Raw genomic sequence first — 25,212 nt, 5'->3', positions numbered from 1 at the left:
CATTAAAAAGTAATAAATAAGCCAGGGGCTGGTAGCTCACACCTGTAATCCTAGCTACTCAGGAGGCTGAGATCTGAGGATCACAGTTCAAAGCCAGCCCAAGCAGGAAAGTCCATGAAGCTCTTATTTCCAATTAAACACCAGAAAAGCAGAAGTGGTGCTGTGGCTCAAATGGTACATTACACATCTGGAGCTGTAGAGATCAGGGACAGAGCCCAGACCGAGAGTTCAAGCCCCATGACTGACCAAAAAAGTAAGTAAATAAAAGAAAAATGACTACTGCCTTTAATTATAGATGTGAGAGTTGCAGACAATTTAATCGAAGTGTTTGCCTCATACTATATGCTCAATAAATGGTAGCAATCATCATTATACTTCAAAATAGACTAGAATGAACTGTGAGAGATAAGTTAACGTATAAAATTTTGTTAGGGTACTTTCACAGCATTTTTGTCCTAAATAAATAGAACTGTTCTAGTATAATAATTTTTAACTTTACTTCATTCAGTTCTTCAGATTCTGTGTCTAGTAGCCAATAATCAACTCATTCAATTGCCCATGCCTTCCAAATCAGAGCTATTTTACAAAGAAAGTCTACTTTTAATGCATCTTAATATATCTTAAATTGCATTCAGTGATACCCTAAATTATAGGGTCCAGGAATATACAGAAGTTCCTAACAGAAAGATTTGGGGAGAATAAGCTATTATATATTTTTTGCAACTGGAATAAAATGAGGATGTGTAGGCCTGCAGTTTTCCTTAGTGGCTTACTACATGATTATCTCCAAGAGCAAAGAAGGAGTTTCCACTGGTCTTGGTAACACAGTAGGTTCTATTACCTTTGTAAGTCCTCAGCGCAATGAAGACTCACACCAAATATTTGGTTTAACTCTCATTTGAAGAGTTAAAACTTTACTGCAGGGATCTAGAGTAATATTTAATCCCAATGTTACATTTTATTCCAAAAGTATGCTTTTCTATAGAATAGCCAGATTTTCCCACAATGAAATAGAATGTAGAATGAGAGAGAAGGAAAAGTTGGTGAGACTGAGAGTAAAGGAGAAAGGGAGAAGACTATTTCAGAACCAATAATGAGTATCAGGAGGATAGAATTTCATGGATCAAACAGACATTAAATGAATCCTAAGAATCAGTGTCCACATGCAGATGGTTCACAGCTTTAGCCAGTTAAACAAATCTCCAAGCCATCTTCCCAGTGGGGAAGACAAAGTTCTATTACATCTAACTGATATACCCACCCACTGGCCTGCAGGACAATGTGACTGTTATCATCTGTTTCCTACCAAAGGGAGGCTGACTAAAGCAGTCATAATGAGTCATTTCCTTGTGCCTTGCCCATAACAAGAGGGTATTCTGCCACAGTTGGTAAGCTTGCTCATCTCTACTGAAAGAAACCGATCTGCACTGCAAGCTTCTTTTCTGTTGCTGGCATGAAAGTCAGCTACGGTCCCCAGTGTGTCCACATGATCTTCACACTTGCCCACCTTGTCTGAAATGGTTGGCCTAAAATACTCCCTTCTTCATCCCACACATTCTGTGTCTAATAAATTCTTCCCTGTCAATTCAGGCCCAGTCTATGAAAACTTGCCCATTCCAGTCAAGCAGAATTAAGTCCTTTTCCCTCAAAAACTTTTTATGAAGAAAAAAAAGAAACTGAGCACCAAATAAATTTCCATAATTGTTTTTATAGGAGTATATTTCTCCCATTAAGTGATATGAAATGAATAATGCGTTATTAGCCAAGATTGGCCACGTTATTGACCACAATACCTGGCCAAGACAGAGTCCCAAAGATACTTGCTAAAATTAGATAATGTGTTAAAAACTGAGGGTGGACGGGGCTGGGAAGGTGGCTCAGTGGTAAAGTGCTTGCCTTGCATGCATGAGGCCCTGGGTTCGATTCCCCAGCACCACATAAGCAAAAAGGGAAAAAAGTGGCGCTGTGGCACAAGTGGTAGAGTGCTAGCCTTGAGCTGAAGAGCTGAGGGACAGTGCCCAGGCCCAGAGTTGAGGCCCCACGACCGGACCCAAAAACAAAAAACCAAAAAACTGAGGGTGGTGATAAATGTATCTATGTGTTCCTTCCTCTCTTTGTACCCCACTTAATACTTCACTTTGGAGCTACCTTTATCCTCATCCTGTAACCTACTCTTCTATTTCCCATTTATTTCCTCTCTTTTTCTCCTTTCAGTCCTGTTCACTAGATTGGTTGGAGTTCTTCAAGATGCTATAATAGTCATCAAGTCTTAATTACAGATTTTATTTCTAGCTGTGATAAGAAACTGATGCTGAATTAGCCCCTCTTGTTAGCAACTATGAAACTGGACAAAAATATGGAACAAAAGGGAAGTATAAAACTGTCCCCTTGACAGGTGGGACTCCTGATTTTCTTGGCGTTTGATGCCAGCTAAAGTTCCTGATCTGAGAGAGATGGTAGCTAAAGTCTAAGCTGTAAATGACAGTATAGGGTGCTGAGGAAGCAGAGATCAGAGCTGAGCGCTGCTAAAATATCTGGGACATATAAAGAGGAGAGCTAGCTGTCTGGTGAGGGCTCCCCGTGGGTTCTTGACTGAGCATGAGTTGGGTATACAGAAAATGAGACTTGGGTGAATATTCAAGAGAGTAGATGCTACTCAATTAGAGGCATAAACAATACGTAGTGGTCAAAACAATTGCAGGAGACTGTATAGAGTTCTCTAGCAACCACAACAGAGATCTCTTATTTCCATCCCAGGTATCCAATTGAAACAAGACTAGACTTCATAAACTGAAAAGCACAGCCACACCTTCTCTAAATGCTTCTCTACCAAAAAATAAAGCAATTGTATGTCTGAGCAAGACCTAGAGAGATGATTAGGACTGGGCAGTTGAGAGCTAGCAAGTTAGAAAGTCATAGGAATTCTCTAGGTATTTCCACAAATGCACTTTAATAAAAAAGGACCCCATACAAATACAAGGCAATTAGTCAGATACTAACCAGATAAGAAGATCCAAGTCAGAAGCCAATGGCTTGTGCATGTAATCCTAGTGACTAAGGAGGCTGAGATCTGAGGATAGTATTTCAAAGCCAGCCTGGGCATGAAAGTCTGTGAGACTTATCTACAATTAAACACTCAAAACTCACAAGTGGCTCTGTAGCTCAAAGTGATAGAGCACTAGTCTTGAGCTGAAGAGTTCAGGGACAGCACTCAGGCCCAGAGTTCAAGTCCCATTGAGCAATAAGAAGGAAAATGGAAGAGGAGAGGAGAGGAAAGGAGAGGAAAGGAAAGGAGAGGAGAGGGTAAGAGAAGGGAAGGAAGGAAGGAAGGAAGGAAGGAAGGAAGGAAGGAAGGAAGGAAGGAAGGAAGGAAAATCCAGTGCCTACAACATGTCATTTACAAGGTCTAGTGTAAAACTCAAAAACTACTGTTAATACTTAAAAATGGAGTACTGTGAACCCAACATTCAATGAAATCATAAAGGAAAATGTGGTCACATAATTCAGGTAGCCTAGATATTGAATTTAAAAGACAAAAGAGCTTGAAAGCAAACATCAGAGAAATTCTATTAAGTGAAGTAACCCAGACCCACAGAGACATAGGTCCCATGGTTTCTCTTATTTGCAATAACTAGTATATGTCTAAGACAAACAGAAAAGGTCAAAAGCTATGTACATATGATCATATAAGTTGATGTTAAGCAAAGTGAACCCCAAGATAGGGACACAAGTGGTTTTTTTCTTGCTATTGTTTTTAAGGTATTTATAATGTACTATGTGATTTGTTTGTTTCTTTGGTATGGTCCTCCCCCATGGTATAACCCCTGTTTTCACTGTATTTGATTCTGGTGCCCTGCATCTTGTATATACATTTTTCTAATTTGGGGAGGGGAAAGGAAAGAACAAAATGCTCAAATAAGGATACTGGTTGACCCACTGTAACAATGAGATATACAGGACACTACTGTTGAAAATGAATGTTACAACTTTGGGTGGGGGTGGAGGGGGGGAGAGGAGGTGCGGAGGTGCCGAGGTGGGAGGGAAGGGAAGGTAGGGGAAAAACAAAGGAGGGGGTAACAATGCTCGATAGGAAATGGACTCATTACCTTACTCATGTAATTGTAACCCCTCTGAACAGTATTTTTACAATAAAAAACATATTAAAATTTTTTAAAAATAAAGCCAACATTAGGCAGATGTTCCAAGAATTAAACAAGTCTTAATGAGGAAACAGAATATTAGTAGAACAAAAATGAAAATTACTAAAAGTAAGAGCAATATGGAAATTCTATAACTTAAATGTATACTAACTGAAACAAAACTCATAGGTTGATTGTGAGGGTGGACTCTGAAGTAAAAGAGATCCGAAAAAGTAAAGATGTTTGTATAGAAATTGTTTATGCTGATTTACCCAAGAGGAAAGAATTACATAAAATGCACAGTGAGAATCCTGGAATGGAGCAACAATAGGTTAACCCACCTATGGTTAATGACCAAGAAAAAGAGACTGTAGAAATAGGTCAAAGGAAGTGAGGGCAAGAGGATGATATATGAGCTACGTTTCTTCAAAATTTGACTAAGTATATTTTCTTAGGTACAATGAGTTGAGTCAATTCTAATTCAGACAAGTCACATGGGTTCAACTGTCAAACTAGTTGAACTAATAAAATATTAGACAAACTAATAAAATACTAGTTACAAAACTATTTTCTAATAAAAACAAGGAATAATAAATTAATGACAGCAGAAAAACACTCGTTACATACAAAGAAACCAAGATATGAATGACAGCTGCCTTCTAATCAGAAACCATAGTGGCAAGGAAAAAAACTGAATGCACGTTTTATTTAAAAATTTAAATATCTAGCCAAAAGGTTGTGAGAATAAAGTTTTAGACAGACAGAATCTCAGAGAACTCATCCATTGAAGGTCTGTATTATGTGAACTTCTAACAACATCCATCCAGGCAAAAGGGAAATGATTTTAAGTAGAAATTTATATCTGCAAGAAGGAATAAAGGGCACTAAAAACAGTAAGTAACTGAGTAAATACAGAGAATAGGTTTTCTTTAAAAAGAAATTTAGTAATTTAAAGCAAAATTAGTATCATGATACAGTTTATAATATACAAAGGGAATGATGTTACTGAAGTAGCACTGACAAGGGTCAGGTAGATAGATAGTGTGCAATGATTGCATTTATATAGTGTGAGTGGCAGGTATGAATTCAAGGGGTAAGATAAGCAGTTGCATGCTAACACAACGCAGAACTACTGGTAAGTTATAGATGAATCTTTTTTGAAGGAAACAAGCAAGATATTAAAAGGCCAATGAAGGAATAGGAAACTAGTAATAGAAAGTGAGACAAACACACCCTACAAACGGTAATCTAACAAACTGAAATGGCTGAAATAAAATCAGCTGGGCAATGTGGCTCATGTCTGTAATCCTAGCTACTCAGGAGGCTGAGATCTGATTGCAGTTCAAAGAGAGCTCAAGCAGGAAAGTGTGTTAGACTCTTATCTCCAATTAACTACCAAAAAGCCAGAAATGGTACAATGACTCAAAGTGGTAGAGCACTAGCCATAAGCACAAAGTTCAGAGACAGCACCCAGGCCCTCAGTTCAAGGCCAGAACAAACATAAACAGAAAAAAAAAATCAAAATGGAGCCAATTTGTCAGACCAAACTAATTCTTGAAAGGTTAGGAATTTCTCTTTTGGCCAGGTATGATGGTCCACATCATTAAATCTAGCAAATACTTGATGATAATAAAAATAAATAACACTAAATTAAAAATAAAGTTTTAGAACAAAGTAGTAACAGACACATGAGAATATTGCATAAAATGATTAACTGTATTTTCAAAAACAAATAATAAAGATAGCACTCAGTAAGTTGAGTTGGGAAGATCTCGTCTAAGGCCAGACTGGGTGAATTAATTAGTGAGATTCAAAAATCAAAACAACAACATCAAAAGGAATTATTTTATCTAATACCGACGCATGTAAAATGTTCACTATTTTTCCTGTGATAGAATAAATGACTCTTTCTGAAACTGAAATTAATACTGGAAAATAGTACTGTTAAGTTTCCACTGGTGCTCTCTAACAAAGCACAAATAAATAAATTTGGATGTGTTTCTACAAGAGAATATGCCTTGTTAGGATGCATATCACATCAATATAAGATGTACACATAAAAATGTTTATTTTTGTTTTATCTTCTCTTGACAAAGAAAAAAATTTGTAACAGTAGCAGTTGGATTGCTATTCTGGTCTGGAAGCACTTACAAAGAGATGAAGATGAAAAATACATTCCTTTATCATATGTGTCCCACTGAAATGGTAATAGAAAAGCCTATCTCTGAAGATCAAAGCCAACTGCTGGCAGAACTCGCCTATATTTTTTCCTGGCCAACCTTAAGTGAAAAGGAAGAAAAAAAACCAGAGAGAGCATATGCAAATGCCCTTTGTGGACCATTACAAAAATCAGTAAAGTGGACTTTTCTAAAAATGATAATGTTTGTCTGCCTCAGTGTACATTTTCAAAGAAGCATTTGGACCAGAGCAATAAGCTCATGATCAAAGAAGCAAATCAGAAGCATAATAATAATCATAACTCTGTAATGATGTATCAATCCCACCAGCTCTGAGCCACAGGAATAAGATACATTTATTCAGGGGCTGGAGGAAGGCATTGTGTAAGATAAGAAGGTCCTAGATGTACGGTAATGGTTCATGTCTCTGCTTTGCCTCCTCAAATACATTATGTCGTTGTTTAATCATATTAAAGTAAGGATCAGTCTGGACATCATAGCTTCTAAAGTACTTATGAGATTTGGTCTCTGATGAATCCATATGCTCTTAGATCATATAGATAAAATTAAAAAATAAACAGCCAAACCAATGAGCCATTGTGACTGGCATATTTGGTTCAACATTCTCTAAACCAGACCAGAAGAAAAATCAAACAACAGGCTCAATTTCAGCCTTAGAAAAGAAACAGCATACCAAACTACAACCTTACCATTATTCTAGATGACAATAGTTGTTGCCTTTTTTCTAATCTCCTTGATTTGAATATCTGCTATAAAATAGTGCTTGGGTATCAGTAATGATATGTTAAATGTGGATACATCATGATTCTTCGCAGCTATAATGAAATTTTAATACCAAATGACTCCATTTATTTGCCTCCATTCTTGAGACACATCCAGGAATGTGTTTATGAGGAATCTGAGACTCTGGAAATTGAATTCTGAAAAATCACTTAGTTGCAACATGACCAAGATAAAATATGCACCTATTCCCATCTTTGTAAATCCTGTGCTACTTAATATTCCTAGTGTCTCTATCAAACAAAAAGGCCCATTTAGTCATGAAGGCAAGAAGAGACCAGCAATATTATGGCTAAGTATTCTAGTTGGTATTTTTATTCTAAGTGTAAGAGGCAACTTATAGTTGTTTTTGCTAGGCCTGTGAGTTAACTTCAACTCCTCAAACTCTGAATCTGTGCCTTTGATTGGAACTATTCTCTGCTGGAGTAACTCTACACCCATTTTGGGCTCCATGAAAGAGGATATTCACCAACTTAAAAAAAAAAAAGTTGCTAGGCACCAGTGGTTCATGCCTCTGGCATTGCAGTTTGAAGTCAACCCCTGCAGAAAAGTCCCCATGTGAATCTTATCTCCAATTAACAACTCAAAAACCAGAAATGGCGCTATGGCTCAAGTGATAGAGCAGAACTCTCACAAAGAGGCTCAGGGACAGCACCCAGAACTTGAGTTCAACCCCCACAACCGACCACATCCACATCCACATCCACATCCACATCCACACACACACACACACACACACACACACACACGAATAGAAGCAGAGCTTTCCCTGCCCATTTCCTCCAAGTATGTGCGCTACCATCCTTCTGATGATTATTTCCTCACTTCCTACTCCTGTATGTCCTTTCTAGGCTCATTCCAGGTTAACTGACAAAAGGTAGCTCTAATCCCCCTTCTACAGAGTTGGTGAGCACTTTATGTGGGAAATAAGGAGCTTGGGGGAAGCCCATTGGGGCTCACTTTTAACTTATATTGATTTTTTGTCATTTCCCAGCACAATTGTAAAGTTTCTTTTGCAGAAAAGGGTAAGTTTGCCATTGCGCTACTATAATGTTACCAGCCATCCTACATGCTGCTCATCTACAGAATTTAAAAGAGCTAACCAATACCTAGCAAAAGATACAGATTATATGTTGGGATCTGATTATTTAGTTTGGCTCCTAGACTGACTAGCTGGAAAAGATAATTTGGGGGAAGAAGATAGGTTCAACATTCTAGACTGTTATATCCTTGGTTTTAATGTCCTAAATATGCATTTACATCACAGAGATGTTACATAGATGTTACATAGATGTTTTTATAGTATTTCACACGTTTGCCCAGCCTAGGTTTAGATCTTGATCTTCCTATCTCTACCTCCTTCCATAGTTGGGATTATAGGCATTACCACTATGCCCAATCCCTTGCTTATATACTTAGAATCCCCTCTTAGAAGAATTACTTTTTAATGTATGTGTAATAGATATTAGTAGAATATAAAATTACAGTTTAAATTGGTCAAGTTATCCAAATATATTCCTTAAAGATTCAAATACTTTGTACTTTAAAAGCAGCACATACTGCGAAGCTCATGATCATTGATTTAGAACCACCACATGAATTTCTACCTGGCAATATTTTACTTGCTACTTCTTTCATTTTTATATCCCAGGCACATCTGGATGGAGGGAAACCCAAAGTGATGAAGGAAGAAGTCAAGAACTGATCTCTTCCCTCCCAAGTGCACCACAGCCACGAGGCATGAACCACAGATGGAAAAGTAACTGAGCTTGACTCTAGAATTCTTAGCCTTATCAGAAGAAGACAGGAAATACCAGCAGGAAACGCACACTGGCTGTGCTGAGGAGCTAGAAGCTAGCAACCAAAACCAACACTAGGGCTCTGAAAATGATTTCTGCTAGAACAATAAAATAGGTTAAGGGCCAGCAACCAAGCTGCCATGAATGCTTTCCCCTGATACTATTTCATTCCGCAGAAAGACATCTAAAGAGGATGAGGACTGATAATTTCTCCACCTAGCATCTCTGTGTTTTCAAGTCAGAAGCTACTTCTGACTGAGACCTCTTGAAAGGACCAGCCTGGGTTCTACCAGCCTGACTTCCTGTGAAATACTCCTAAACCCAGCTCTTCTCTGAAAAATACACAAAGCCATCTTTCAGCTTGCAAGCCAATAGCTCACACCCTGCTTTATAGAAACTGAGATAGGACCCAGACTTATAAGCTTGTGGTGCCATATGGCTTCCTGAATCTGTCCATCTTTGGAATCATTTAACTGTTAGTCAGACCTATGAGTTTATTCAGCAAAAAGCAGGCATACACTGACCAGTCAGCCCAACCCAAGGTGAACATATGTACTTTTTGGTCTGTGATTTCAGATATGTCTGGACCAAATGGAAGGTAAAATAATGAATAATTCATAGGAAAGTCAGTGTGGATTCTCTCTCTCGTACTCACATTCCCTCTCTCTCTCTCTCTCTCTCTCTCTCTGTCTGTCTGTCTCTATCTCTCTCTCTCTCTCCCCCCACGCTGGGATTATTAAAGTGGGGTCTTGTGCATAACAAGCCATTGCTATGGATGAGCTACAATCCCAATCTTACCTCTTTTATCAGTTCCTTACTTTGTAGCTCGCTTGTTTGCTTTTGTTTAATTTACCTTCATTTAACAGACAGCCAGTTCATTCATGCAACAAATTAAAATTATGTACATAGATGATCAGAACGAGGAGACATTTCAAAGATCATCAAATCCAACCTTTTAATTATATAGATGAGAAAACTGGAGCCCAAAGAGTTCAAGTGATTTACTCCAAATTTAATATTCAGAGTGATCTGGGGCCAAACATATGGGACAGATAAAACTACAGAAATATGGAAAATTATGTGCACACTGTAATTTCTTGAGAAACCAACTGAACAGAATCCAGGAAACACATCAATCACAGAATCAATTATGAATCCTCAGGATTTCATTTCACATGTGCTATGGCTGAATCATGAATGATTTTCTCCACAGGGTTTCATCAGAGATAAAAATACATATTCGGTTGCAAGCAGGATATCTAAACGTATGCATTGAAAACAGAATTTGAACTATTACAGAGAATAGTGATTTTTGCCTAGGATGGAGGAGAAGTGGACAGACCCCCTGAAGAGAAACAAATGAGAGATTGGGTAACTGTTCCAAGTGGGAGAGTTATTACACAGAATAGAGACTTTAAAAGAACGCCTTGCGCTGGATGCATGGTGGTGGTGGCTCACACCTGTAATCCTAACTACTCAGGAGGTTGAGATCTGAGAATCACAGTTCACAGCCAGCCAGGGTAGGAAAGCCTGTGACACTCTTATCCACCTGAAAACTGAAAATGAAACTGTGGCTCAAGTGGTACTGCGCTAGCCATGAGCAAACAGAAGCTCAGGTACAGCGAGTGCCCAGGCCCTGAGTTCAAGCCACAGGACTGGCTGGCAACCACACACAAAAGAATGTCTGGAGATCTTGAGACACAAGATTGTGCTAAAGGAACATGCCAAGATACAGGAAAAGCTCCCAGTTTTTTGTCAAAAGGGACTCAATAAATGGCACCATTTTTCTAGAACAGTCCAGAGGCTGTGGGATGCTTAGTAAGCAGGGTCACCTTAGGTCTACTACAGATCTGCATTGATGATAACTGTCCATTAAATGTCTTCCCTGACATGATGCATCCAGGCTTACGAAAATGGCCCACATCTCAAGAGTAACCCTGAACCTAGCAAAACCTGATGCCCTTCTAAGTGCCATAGGCCCTGGGTAAGAGCATCTCTAAACCACCTATCTCAAAGAAATTGCCTGCAAAGGTCTTCTTACTATGCTGCATTTTCAAGGAATAAAAGACTGATGGAAAGCAAATAGTAAGAAAAGGAGAACATAAAGGAAGACATATCGAAAAGGCTCGATTCCATTACGTCAAATTTAGAAAAATGTACATTTTGCCAAGAAAGCGCTGGTTGGCAGCTGTAGAATTCACTGCCGTTCTCTTTTATTTTCTTCTGTTCTAGTTCTGTTGTTATTTTCATAAAACAAGGTTTGTCTAATTAGTAATTTTTTGTTTGGATAGAATTTTCAACTTGATCAAAAATTACAAGAGTGATTATACTTTGTATCATAGTTTCTGTATTATTCTCCTACTCTTTCTTTTCTTTGTCGCTTGGAGAGCTTGAACTCTGGGCCTGGGCACTGTCCCTCAGCTCTTCAGCTCAAGGCGAGTGTTCCACTACTTGAGCCACAGCGCCACTTCTGGTTTTCTGGTGGCTTACTGGAGATAGGAGTCTCATGGACTTTCTGCCTTGGCTGGCTTTGAACTGTGATCCTCAGATCTCAGCCTACTGAGTAGCTAGGATTACAGGTGTGAGCCACCAACGCCCGGGCTTATTCTTATTCTTTACTTCACTCTGCCTCTATTACTCACTTGTTAACTGAACCATTCACAGTTACTTATAAGAATTGTGTGTTTTTATCCCCCAACTTCAGAATTCTATTCTTGTACATTGGGAAAGGGGGTGGAGAAAGGGTATCACCATGTAGCTCTGGCTGCTTTGAACTCTATCTCCCTGCCTCAGTCTCCAGAGTAGCTGGGATTACAGGCATGTACTACCATGACTGACCAGTGTACTATTACAAAGAAGAATCACATTCCCTTACAGAAAAAAAATAAAACCAGAGTGCAATTATTAAATTTAGAAAACAATACTGAGGGAAAATGAAAAGTAACTAATATTGAACTAATATAAATGATTCAGTGAAATGAGCTCAGCACAACAATACTGGTATTAATTTTAGTATAGCATAAAATTAATATTTAATTGCATCAATATTGATACAATATCCCTGTCTAATCATTGCACTATTTGTAAGCTGCTGTACTTCTCCAAAATACAGCTTTCATTGTGGGGCACAGACTTTGGATGATGTATTCTCCTTGTGCGTTAGAAAATGTCAGTAATGTTTCCAATGGAACCAATGAGAGCAAGCATGTTATGCTGATCTGTTACCTTTTGATGCATTAATTGAGGTATATGTTATCTCAAAGCCTTCACGACCAAGATCAGAGTCACTCACAAATATCAGCATTACTGAGTTGCTTCTGCTGGTAAGAGATGGCAGGATGGACTTTCCACAGTATCTATTCCAAACCAAGAAAGAAGAGACACATGGGTCTTAGAACGTTCAGTTAAAATGATTGAAATGGCATACTAAAACGTAGGACATGTAATTATGATAATGGCTTTGTTATCCACTTTTAATCGCTTTAACAAAAACAATTATAGTTCACTAAAACTAATTTACACACTTGCTACAGATCATGATTACTTTGGCAAAATGGTCTTGTGTATGTAGCTGTATCACTTTACACATTTGAGAATTTTAATAAATTTAGAAAGCACAAGTTATAGTAAACCACCACATAGCACATTAATAAATTTGTCATCAAAAGGTAATGAAGGGAAACAAGATAGTGTAAGTACAAAAAACACCAATTCTTGGGCTGGGAAGGTGGCTCAGTGGTAGAGCACTTGCCTTGCATGCCTGAGGTTCTGGGTTCGATTCCTCAGCACCACATAAGCAAAGAGAAAGAAGCCGGAAGTGGCGCTATGGCTCAAGTGATAGAGCGCTAGCCTTGAGCTGAAGAACTGAGGGACAGCGCCCAGGTCCAGAGTTCAGACCCCATGACCAGATTCTAGAGCCAGCTCTATCACTTAAAGTTATGGTGATTTGGGAAAGATTGCTCAACATCTATGATTTGTTTTGTGCATCTGTAAAACAGATATGTCCATACAATTAATTAATTTCAAGCAGTTGATCTTAGGAATCTGGCCAATGAAGCAGGGACTGGTGGCTCATGCCTGTAATCCTAGCTACTCAGGAGGCTGAGATCTGAGCATAGCGGTTCAAAGCCAGCCTAGGCATGAAATTCTGTGAGACTCTTATCTCCAATAAAACACCAAAAAACAGAAATGGTGCTGTGGTTCAAGTGGTAGAAAGCTTGCCTAGAGATGAAGAGCTGAGGGACAGTGCCCAGGCCCAGAGTTCAAGCCCCAAGACCAACCAAAAAAAAAAAAGAATCTGGCCAATGAATAAACTGTCTATAAAGCAGGTGAGAACAGTACACTCAGTAGTAATCCTCACAGAAGTACAATCTACTGCCTTTAATCAACCAATGGAGAGAGAGGAGTTTAATTAATAAGCTATGTCATAGTTCTGCTAAAAAGAAATGATAACTTTTACTCAGAAAAAAAGATTCTAAAAATGCCTATAATTCTAACTACTCAGGAGAACAGAGGATCACAGTTCCCAGCCAGCCAGGGCCATGAGACTCTTATCTCCAAAACCTGAAACTGGAAGTAGAGCTGTGACTCAAAACAGGAAAGTGCTAGCCTTGAGCACAGAAGCTCAGGGACATCACACAAAGCCCCGAGTTCAAGACTCATGACTGACAAAAAACAGTTTCTATGATAGTAGTGTAAGTAACAGTCCTTCCACCAGTGCTTAGAGTAGGGAAAAGTAAGGATGGAGAGATGTTTGTCAAAAGATACACAATTAGCATTGGAAAGCAGAAATAAATTTCAAGAAATTTATTGCAAAGCAAGGTTTGTATATTTGTAATGCTGTTTTTTGCTATTGCCAGTAAACTAATAATAGAGTAAGGTAATATGTTTCTTAATTGTACAGATTTAACCATTCCATGGTGTATGTGTAATTCAAAATATACCAAGGACTACGAGATAAAAATATGTCATCAACTTAAAAAGAAGAAATAAGAGAAAGTGGTGCTAAGTGGTTTTACCCGTCTCTGAAAAAAAAAAAATGAAGCAATGAGTAAGCCAAGTAACACACCCACACATGAAAAAAAACTCACCTGCCAAGAGAAGTCTCTGTGCCAGCATCATAAACTTCTAGGTAGTCCTTGGTACAATTGGAGTGGAACTCCAGATGGAATTTTTTGAACTCAAAACGAATCAAGTGGCCAGGCTGGACTAATATATTCCAGGTGCAGTTGACACCATTGGGATAGACAGGAGAGCCGGGACTTACAATGGTTCCTGTTGACCCTGTAAGAACTTCTTCGCAGGCTGTTAAAAATAAGTAAATAAATAAATAACGAATAATGATGATCACACCAGGGATCTCAGTCATTAAATAGGCTGCTTCTCATGTATCACTTAAGATAACTCGCATTTTTTTTGTTTTTTGTGTTTTTGGTCTTATTAATAGAGCAAGTAACTGTTGTTATGTGTTAATGGAAAGTCTATTGTCTTTACGTGTACTTTTTACTTTTCCACTATAAGGATAATGTTTACATGATTTATTTCTATTGTACGCTTACTTTGGGGAACTTTCATTTTGCAGCCCGGGACTTATGTTGAACCCAGGGCCTTTCCCACACTAGGCTAGCACTCTTACCACTAAGTTATACTTCTAGCTCCAGTGTTAATGTATCCTAATTATCAGCTGAAAAAGAGAAAGACATGATGTCTTACCCAGATGCTCAGTACTGAACTTAGCCATGAAACCATGATTTTCAGGAGAAGAACTTTTCACGAAGGTGACATAGAGAATGTTGTGCATGGAGGTTATATCGGAAGGTCTGTTGGAGGCACAGTACTTTGGATTCCCTGGAGAACCTAAAATAGGGCTGGTGCCAATCTGAAGAAAAACAGAAACGTCCACACGTATTTTGCAAGATAATATACTTTCGAAAATTGTCTCAAGAATGATCATTTTTGAAATGCTGTTGTTGATGCAGTTAAAATCAACTTGAGAACACAATCAATTTCTAAATACCTAATGAAAAACCTCATACTCATTAACAGCCAATCTCTAGTCATTGAAACCAGTGGTCTAGGAGGTACTAAGCTATTCTTTGTCCCTAAAAGCTATTCCAGGCCTTCCTTAAAACAAATAAAAATTATGCCAGGTGCTGGTGGCTGACACCTATAATCCTAGCTACTCAGGTGGCTGAGATCTGAGGATCAAGGTTGAAAGCCAGCCTGAGAAGGAAAGTCTCTAAGACTCTTATCTCCAATTAACCACCAGAAAACTGGAAGTGTTGCTGTGGTTCAAGCGGTAGAGTTCTTGCCTTGAGCTGAAGAGCTCAAGTATAGTGCCCAGGGTGAGTTCAAACCACACAACTGACAAAAAATAAATGAATAAATAATAAATAAAATAAAATTATATATTTGTTCCTTTGGGCCTAAGGAGTATCATGCTTTCAAAATTAACCCATGTCCTGACATTATCATTAGTCAATTTTTTTTTTTTTTTTGTTGGTGGTGGGGCTTGAACTCTGGGCCTGGGCGCTGTCCTTCAGCTCTTCAGCTCAAGGCAAGCGCTCTACCACTTGAGCTACAGCGCCACTTCCGTTTTCTGGTAGTTTATTGGAAATAGGAGTCTCACGGTCTTTCCTGCCCCGGCTGGCTTTGAACCGCGATCCTCAGATCTCAGCCTCCTGAGTAGCTAGGATTACAGGCGTGAGCCACCAGCGCCCGGCAGTCAATTTATTTTTTAATACCATATGATATTCTGCTGAATGTGTTATTTTACTTATTCATTCATTGGTTGATGAATATTTAAGTCGATTCTACTTTTAAAATTCTCAATAATTATTGTATATGCTATTTTCATATGATGTGATAACAATAACTGCAGGAATATTCCCATGCTCACTTTTGTGTAGCTCTCTTTAATTTAAAATCCTTGTTTGGTGGTGAATTGCTGTATTGTATGGTAACACTATGTTTAACATTCATGACTTCAGAGTCCCACTAGCAATGGAAAAGGGGTTCAGTTTTTCTACACCCTGGTCATCCTCATTACTTTTTGAATTTTTTATTATAGCCATCTTAAAGGCTAAGCACCACCACTTCATGGTTTTGACGTGCAGTTCCCGAAGAATAATGGTATTGAGCAATGCTTATTATCAAATGCTTACACTCCATTTCTATCTTTAAAGAAATATCTGGATGGTAGGGGAAAAACAAAGGAAGAGGCAACAACGCTTGATAGGAAATGTACTCAGTACCTTACTCATGTAACTGTAACCCCTATGTATAGTATTTTTACAATACAAACTTATTAAAAAAAGAAATACCTATTAGTATCCTCTATCTATTTTTAAATCCAAGTTCTTTTCAATTTTAACGAAGCCTGATGCATCTTTCCCCCTCCTTTGGCTGTATGTACATTTTGTGTCATAATCTAAAAGGTTTTCATGGACGTAGAACTCACAATTGTTGTAAAAAGTACATTTTAATTCTTGGCATCATTTCAATAAATCAATTGTCCTTCAAATACAAGTTTATTTTGGGGCGTCACGATCTTTCCACTGGATCAATATTTACATTGCTATTCCTAAAGTTCATTGTACCGAGTGCTGTTTTGTTCTAAATTTTGATCTTGGGAAAGGGGAAACAAAGGAGGAGGCAACAATGCTTGATGAGAAATGTACTCATTACCTTGCCCATGTAATTGTAACCCCTCTGTATGGTATTTTCACAAGAAAAAATAATAAAATAAAATCAATTTTGATCTTGGGAACTGTGAATCCTCCAACTTTGCTCAAGAATGCTTTGGTAATTCTGGTTCATAGATATTTTACAACTGGCTTATAGAATTTATTCAAAGAACTACTGAGATTTTGAAAGGAATTGAATAGAAGCTTTTGATCAATTTGGGGAGTATTGCCATTTCTATACAAGCTCCAGTTATCTGTGCATAAAGATCATTTTCCTCCTTCCTTTTCATTCAAGATACATCTTGTTTCTTTTCCTTGTTCCATGGCTTTAATGAGAAATTTCATATCATGAACAGTAGTGACAAGAACAGAATCCTTGTTTTTACTGATATAAGGCAAAGCATTTCACTAGAATGTCCTGAAGTTCCAAAGCATTTTATATGTCATGCTTAAAGATTATATTGTATGTTCATTGTTGTTGTTGTTTAACAAATGCTTTTACTGGGAGCCAGTGACTCATGCCTGTAATCCTACCTACTCAGGAAGCTGAGATCTGAGGATCACAGGTTTAAGCCAGCCCAGGCAGAAAAGTCCCTGTGAGCCTTTTATCTCCAATAAACTACTAAAAAAAAAAATCCAGAAATGGCATTGTGTCTCAGGTGGTAGAGTGTTAGCCTTGAGCACAAAGAAGCTCAGCGACAGTACCCAGGCCCTGAGTTCAAGCCCCAGGACAAAAATAAATAATTAAATGGATAAATGATTTTTTTCAGATTAAGGAAGTTCCTTTTCTTAAATTTTTGTCATGAAAAGGTGCTAGGGTTTGCCGGCTGTTTTTTTTTTTCTGCATCTAATACGGTGATTATTGACATCATATATTCATTACTTGATTTGGGGATGTTAGAACAACTGGACTTCTAGGTCTAGATTCACTTACATAGTACATTCTTAGCAATTCTTGTATGTATAGCCATATACAAAGGATTTCTCTTTTGTTATTCTTACCTCAACATAATCTGTATCACAGTTGGTGGAAGTTCCAACATGGAAGCCAGTGAAATTGAGGTGAATTATTTGGCCTTGGGGTTGGTAGATGGTCCACCGACAGGTCCTTTCCCCGGGATAAACATTCGGATAAAAAGGAGAGCGTATGGTTCCCTCTCCAGTGACTTCTCCCCCACAAGCTGTAAATATAAAAACGAAAGTAGCATCTGCCCGCAAATAATCCTTTGCCCTCAATTTTTGTGCAAGACCTAATTTTGTGTCTAGTAGAACATGACATTTTCTTTCTTTTTTATTCAGTCATGGGGCTCTTTTTGCTCAAGGCTAGTGCTCTACCACTTGAGCAACAGTACCACTTCTGGTTCTCTAATTGTTAATTGGAGATCAAAGCTTTTCCTGTCAGGGCTGGCTTCAAAAAGTGATCCTCAGGGGCTGGGAAGGTGGCTCAGTGGTAGAGTGCTTGCCTTGCATGCATGAGGCCCTGGGTTCGATTCCTCAGCACCACATAAGCAGAAAAGACCAGAAGTGGGGCTGTGGCTCAAGTGGTAGAGTGCTAGTCTTGAGCTGAAGAGCTGGGGGACAGCACCCAGGCCCGGAGTTCAGGCCCCATGACTGGCAAAAAAAAAAAAAAAAGTGATCCTCAGATCTTATCCTCCTAAGTAGCTAGGATTACAGGCAAGAGCCAGCAGTGCCTGGCTTAAAAATGACATTTTCTAAGCATATTTGGCTTACAACTTGAAGACAAAATGACTATATTAAATCAATAATTAAAATACTATTGTCAGTTAAATTAGGCACTTACCAGTTTGATAAGCAGCTCTAAAACTGGCCCTTTGGATGGAAGCATCTGTTTTAAACCTGATCCAGACTTTATTAGTAATCGATCTAAGGGGAGTCAAAAGTTCATTGCTACATAATTTCCCAAGTAAGGTATCATCGTCTCGCACCTAAACAGAAAAATAAAACAGATGTCACCCTAATCAATGAAATTATATTAACAATGGTGCCATTATTTGGTAATGACACAATAGTGTACTCAAAATGCACCAACTTTTAAGTAGTGTATATTTATATTAATTTAGTGTGTATACATATATATGTGTGATAGTATAAAGCACTAGCTAGCCATTTTTTGGTTTGTGTGTTTACTTTTAAGCTCAAAGCAACCACAGTAAATATTTATAAATATCTTAAGCCAATGGAGTTCCACAGCATAAGAATCTGGAATATGGGGCTGGGAAGGTGGCTCAGTGGTAGAACGCTTGCCTTGCATGCCTGAGGCCCTGGGTTCGATTCCTCAACACCACATAAGCAAAAAGAAAAAAGCCGGAAGTGGCACTGTGAAGTGGTAGAGCGCTAGCCTTGAGCTGAAGAGCTGAGGGACAGTGCCCAGGCCCAGAGTTCAGGCCCCACGACCGGACCCCCCCCAAAAAAAGAATCTGGAATATGTCCTAAATTAATGCTCACTTTTGGATTACTTTGTAAACAACAAAAGCTCACAAATACAGTATAGCAAAACTGTTTCTAAAAAGTATTAATCAAAAGAACACATGGAATAAACTGGTATGACTACTGAAAAAAGAGAAGATCAGTAGATGAGAAAGAAAGAAGGAGAAGCAGAGAAACTGTGATAGAAAATCATTCAATGAGAAAGTATAAAGTAAAAATAAGAAAAAATTAATAAAATATGAAGTAAAGTAGAATAAGCATGAGTAACTGGAGGGAGTTTGGGGAATACAGATACAAAAGAGAAATCTCTGGCAAGTCTATTAAGGACAAAATAAGCAGAAACACACAAAATTAAAAGTGACAAAGAGGGCTGGGAAGGTGGCTCAGTGGTAGAGCGCTTGCCTTGCATGCTCGAGGCCCTGGGTTCGATTCCTCAGAACCACATAAGAAAAAAGAAAAAAGCCGGAAGTGGCACTGTGGCTCAAGTGGTAGAGCGCTAGCCTTGAGCTGAAGAGCTGAGGGACAGCGCCCAGGCCCAGAGTTCAGGTCCCACGACTGGACCCAAAAAAATAAATAAATAAATAAAATAAAAGTGACAAAGATGTCACAAACACATAGAGCTTAAGAAATATTTAAAATATAATTAAATATGGAAACAACCCAGATGTCCCAACACAGATGAATGGATCCAAAAATTTCAGTATCTATACACAATGGAATATTATGCAGCCATTAGAAAAGACAAAATAATGGCATTTGCAGGGAAATGGATGGAGCTAGAAGAAATCATGTTGAGCAAGGTAATCCAAGAGCAAAGAGACAAATGGCACATGGTCTCCCTGATAAGTGGATGTTAAATCCAAAACGTGAGGTGATATGACAAAACTAACAAGACTTAAGAAACAAAGGACTTCACCCATCTGGTCGAATCACTACTAAATAACCCCATTGACCAAAATGAACTAAGTAACTCCATGGCAGCGATGGGAGGGAGGGAACAAGTGGGAAAGAGGGAACAGCTGGTGCTATGCAAAACAAAAGAAATGTACATACCACCCAATGTGGAAGAAATAACTGTATCGCAAAGCTCATAGAACTCATAAATGTTATAGACCATGATAGACAATTTGCCCCATGAAAGTTAGAATGTGTCTGTGACTTTAACTAAGCATCACTAGCCCACAATACTGTGAAATTTGGGAAATTATGTAACCACTTAATCACAATAAATAATTTGAAAAAAAATAAAAATAAATAAAATAAAATATAATTAAACGTACAGTTCTGGGTCATTATATTTGAATGTTTAAAATGAGTTATCTTAGGAGAAAAAGAATAGAATCTGAATAGATGTAATCCATGAATAAAATTGAAAACATTACCAAATAATTACTACACACACACACACACACACACACACACACACACACTGGGAAAAACTCCCAGAAGGTACTCTTAAAGTTTTTAAGGAATAGATAATTACCATATATAATTTGTTCTACGTTATTCTTATATATGAAATAACTTCCAACTAATTTTTCTCAGAATGTTCTTACCAAATCCCAACATAGATTAAAAAACAGAAACCATGGAATTATTTCATCTAATACAGAAAATATATCTAAAAACACTAAGAATGCTTCTAGAAAAACAAGTTCATAATCTACAGTAGCCTCATATGCCAAATCAAGTATCAGAACAAAAGTACTAAGAGGGTTGTTTGAAATAATAAGCTATATAAATAGCTTCATTAATAGATGCAATAAGAGAAGTCACATGATAGATCCACAATTGCTAAAAAGTGTGTTTTGCATTCCTGAGAATTACTGCATACATTTATACACTGCTCCTATCATTCACAGTAATTCTAGAGGTAACACTACGATTATGTTGCTCACCTTGGTAATGTCACCAAGGTATCAATAAGTACCAGGACCTAAGCTGACAATGGCACTGTGAGGCAGACCTACTAAGCATCAACTTAATAATAGGTGAAAAAAAGCATAGGATGTCCAGGAAGATGCAAGGCATTGAGTTATTACTTAAGAATGATTTTTGTTAGGCTCTATGATTAGACATTTGGGAAATTTGTGGGGATATTTCCTTATTTTTATTTTTAATTATTACCACAGTGGGGGTGGGGCACTACTGAGAGTACAAAGGGTCAGAGCATCAGATAGCTGCAGTGTGAGAAAATCACACAGCACAGATCTTCCTCAAAGTCCTGGGCATGTGGCAAGCACACAGGTACAAATTTGTTACTAAGCACACAATCTAGCTCTATTTCTATTTAGCAAACACAGAGTATTGGACACGATTTTAAGAAACTCTGAATGTAGACAGAAGGAGAGCTTCTTCCCTTTCTGGTCCTGAAAATCTGCCAAGGGTGGGTCATCCCAACCCACATAGCTGTCAGACTGCATACACAAGCAGCACTCATAGAAATTTAGGAACTTCCCAGCTGACTGCTTCACAGCCATGTGTGTGAGTATTATTTTATTGGTTTACTTTCATTCCCCTTAATGTTTGTTTGTTCTCTGGTCCATCCTGGTGCTTGAACTCAAGGCCTGATCTCTGTCCCTAAGCCTCTTTGTGCTCAAAGCTAGCACTTTACCACTGGAGCCAAATTTCCACTTCCAGATTTTTAAATAGTTTAGTGGGGATAAGAGTCTCATGGACTTTCCTGCCCAGGTTGGCTTTGAACCATGATCCTCAGATCTCAGCCTCATGAGTAGCTCAGAGTACAAGTGTGAGCCACTGACGTCTGGCTCCTCTTACAACCTGATGTTTTTGTCATAGTGTATAGAAAGTGAATTTCATTTTTGAACAGTAAAACAATGATATAAAAACATTTCATCAAGTAGAAAACTACCAGCTTAACAAAGACTGTAATCTTATCCAGGGGATGGTGGAATATTTCTGAGCAAAAACAGCCTTGACAATGAGGCTTGGATGCCAATCAGGAATTGTCTAGGCCAAAGGAAGGGAGAAGAGTCAAGGGAAGATTTGAAAAGGACAAACATCTGTCATTCATGACCGGGAGAAGTGTAGAGTTGACAAAATGTATCTATCATGAATCCTACACCTCCAATATTCCATTGTAGGATTCCAAAATGCAGGCAAAGGTGTTCATGGAGTATAATCAAAGTCTTCTCTACAATGACAATAATGGAAACTTTCCTAAGTCTTAAAAGCAAACAGTGATTAAATAACTTATGGCTTTGGCATATGACCCGGTGTTACGCAGATAAAAGAATCACATGTCTATCCACTGATTCAGACTCATACCAGCCTTTCTCTAAGGTCTTACAACATCTGCCACCAGAACTTGCTGAGGTAAAGTCATGTTAAATTTCCTTCTAATGGGGCTGGGAAGGTGGCTCAGTGGTAGAGCACATGCCTTGCATAACAGAGGCCCTGGGTTCGATTCCTCAGCACCACATAAGCAAAAAGAAAAAAGCCGGAAGTGGCGCTGTGGCTCAAGTGGTAGAGTGCTAGCCTTGAGCTGAAGAGCTGAGGGACAGCGCCCAGGCCCAGAGTTCAGGCCCCATGACCGGACCCTAAAAAAAACAAACAAATTTCCTTCTAACCCTGCAGAAAACCTCAGAGGGAAGAGACAAGTTCTGTAAGCCCCCTCATAAGAATCCAACAAAGAAGAGACAAAACCGCTTTGCAAACAGGTATTTCACAAATTCTTAAGTTACTCTAAGGGTCTGATGGTGCTGTGTGTTAAGCAATGTCCTACTACGGGTCTTGAAAACCAGCAAGCATGAAAAACATAGTAAGATATCTTCCTGTGTCCCATTCCCCCCAGGGATCTATTTGCTTCTTCTAACATTATAGTCTCTCTTTTCTATGTTGCCCATTAGAAGATGACAAGAAGGAAGAAAACTAGCAAATAGCATCTGAGCAATCTAAAGCCAGCCATTCCCCTGGGCTCTGATTAATGAAACTCAAGGACTTTTGCAAGGAGAAACAGCTGTAGTCCAACTGTTTTTAAAAAGAACTTATAGGGCTCCAGGGCCCTAAACCTAGGAGGTGCAATTGATTTTTGGCTATGTTTCTCTTTCTCTGTGGAAAGGAAACCTTATTAATTCTGAAAGCCTGTATTCTCCTAGGATCTCAGCAACGGCAATACTTTAACCACCCAGCTTTTGAAAGTGATGCTGAAATAAAATGTATCAAATGCTCTAAAGTGACCCAAAGTACTTTCTCAGCAAAGGAGCTATTTTAGGGTTATTGAATTTATACTTCTCTCCAAGAAAAGTCTGTTTCCTTTGTGTTTGTGAACTAGAATAAACTGCATTATATTATTATTAATTATTATTATTGGGCTGGGAAGGTGGCTCAGTGGTAGAGCGCTTGCCTTGCATGCATGAGGCCCTGGGTTCGATTCCTCAGCACCACATAAGCAGAAAAGGCCAGAAGTGGCACTGTGGCTCAAGTGGTAGAGCGCTAGCCTTGGGCTGAAGACCTGAGGGACAGCACCCAAGCCCAGAGTTCAGGCCCCATGACTGGACCCAAAAATAAACAAACAAAATTATTATTATTATTTAATCATGATTCACTTCCCTCCTAGAAGAGATTTACATATGCCCTTTGCCATGTAACTTTGCTTTATCTCCCTAAGGAGAATCATCTCTAGTCCATTCCATTGGTTGTATGGTTAAGCCCAGGTATTGCTGGGCCTCACAGAATGAGAGAAGAGATGGGCTGATTTCCAAGGAGACTATTTTGGGCTTCGACCATTATTGTTATTTTCTCTTGAAAGACCAGAAGCCTGGATCCCACTGTGGCAAAGACATAGGAAACAGCGGCAGAACCCTGAGCTGAATGATCTAAAGCTAATGTGTTGACATGCACAAAAGAGAAATACTACTTGTAAGCCACAGAATTCTTCTGTTTGCTATCATTTTCTCATGTCTGATCATTGTTATTCCCCTCCATTTTTTTTTTTTTTGCCAGTCCTGGGTCTTTGAACTCAGGGCCTGAGCACTGTCCCTGAGCTTTCTTTGCTCAAGGATAACACTCTACCACTTGAGCCACAGCACTGCTTCCAACTTCTGTTTATGTGGTACTGAGGAATCAAACTGGGCTTCATGCATGCTAGGTAAGCACTCTACCACTAAACCACATTCCTAATCCTTGTTAGTGCTTCTTACCACATCACAACTTAGATAAAGATGTCTGGCAAACCAGGTGCTGGAGGATCATGTCTGTAATCCTAGCTACTCAGGAGGTTGAGATGTGAGGATCAACATTCGAAGCCAGCCTAAGCAGGAAAGTTCTTGATACTCTTTATCTCCAATTAATCAGAAAATTAGAAGTGGAGCTGTAGCTCAAGCAGTAGAACACTACCCTTGAGCAAAAAAGTTCAAAGACAGTGCTCATGCTCTAAGTTCAAGCCCTTCTACTGACCAAAAAAAAGAAAAACAAAAAAGATGCTTAATACAAAGTGAAGTTTGTTAGCTTGTTCGTTTGTTTTATGAAGTCTGGTGAATCTATGCAATGATCCTTTGCAGAGGGATCACAAAAAAATCCATTCTGCAGAGAATTATAGTTGCAAAGGAATCACAGGGAACAACACAAACTCCTAGTGCTCTGTGGCACAGGCTTGTTTTTCTTACTGGTTTCTTTATCAATCTAATATATATTGACTATTTCAGTCATAAAACCTAGTAGATAATCCATGACCGATACATTTTGCCCTATGGAATATTCCAAGTGGTTTCTGATTTTTATATCCAATTTTCTGAAGAGAAAGTACTGGTAAAAATCTGGTTCTTAAAGCTGGAAATGATGCTGTGGGGCAAGTGGTAGAGTGCTAGCCTTGAGCAAAAGAAGCTCAGGGACGGTGCCCAGACCTTTAGTTCAAGCCCCAGGACTGGCTAAAAACAAAACAAACAAACAAAAACCACCTGGTTCTTGTTAAGGAATGATTTTCCCATTTGAAGAGCTAAAATTAACGGGGCTGAAAGGCATATTTTAAATGAAAATTGAGGCACAAGATCTAGCGCCTAGCAAGCGGTGAGCTTGAACATCTGGAATGGGTCCGCATTCAAAGCCACGTCTTCACACGTGTGTTCATGCATTTGCATGCGCTGACTCCAGATTTGGTTTGGTTTTGTTTATTACAATTGCTTAAATTCACTTACGCGTTAAC

General features: G+C 38.7%; 1 protein-coding gene across 1 annotated transcript in view; it reads right to left on the bottom strand.

Annotated features, from left to right (window-relative positions):
• Cubn (cubilin (intrinsic factor-cobalamin receptor)) overlaps window positions 1-25,212 on the bottom strand; it is a 250,702-nt gene that overhangs the window by 160,013 nt on the left and 65,477 nt on the right. The window contains exons 18-22 of the mRNA XM_013014602.1: window positions 18,403-18,547; window positions 17,604-17,782; window positions 14,629-14,794; window positions 14,007-14,220; window positions 12,142-12,272 (exon numbers count right to left, since the gene is read on the bottom strand). Coding sequence (XP_012870056.1) covers window positions 12,142-12,272; window positions 14,007-14,220; window positions 14,629-14,794; window positions 17,604-17,782; window positions 18,403-18,547 — 835 coding nt within the window. The remainder of the gene's footprint in view (window positions 1-12,141; window positions 12,273-14,006; window positions 14,221-14,628; window positions 14,795-17,603; window positions 17,783-18,402; window positions 18,548-25,212) is intronic.

Source organism: Dipodomys ordii, unplaced genomic scaffold (assembly GCF_000151885.1).
Source record: "Dipodomys ordii isolate 6190 unplaced genomic scaffold, Dord_2.0 Scaffold24, whole genome shotgun sequence".
Lineage (NCBI taxonomy): Eukaryota > Metazoa > Chordata > Mammalia > Rodentia > Heteromyidae > Dipodomys > Dipodomys ordii.
This window is presented reverse-complemented; position numbering and strand designations above follow the sequence as displayed.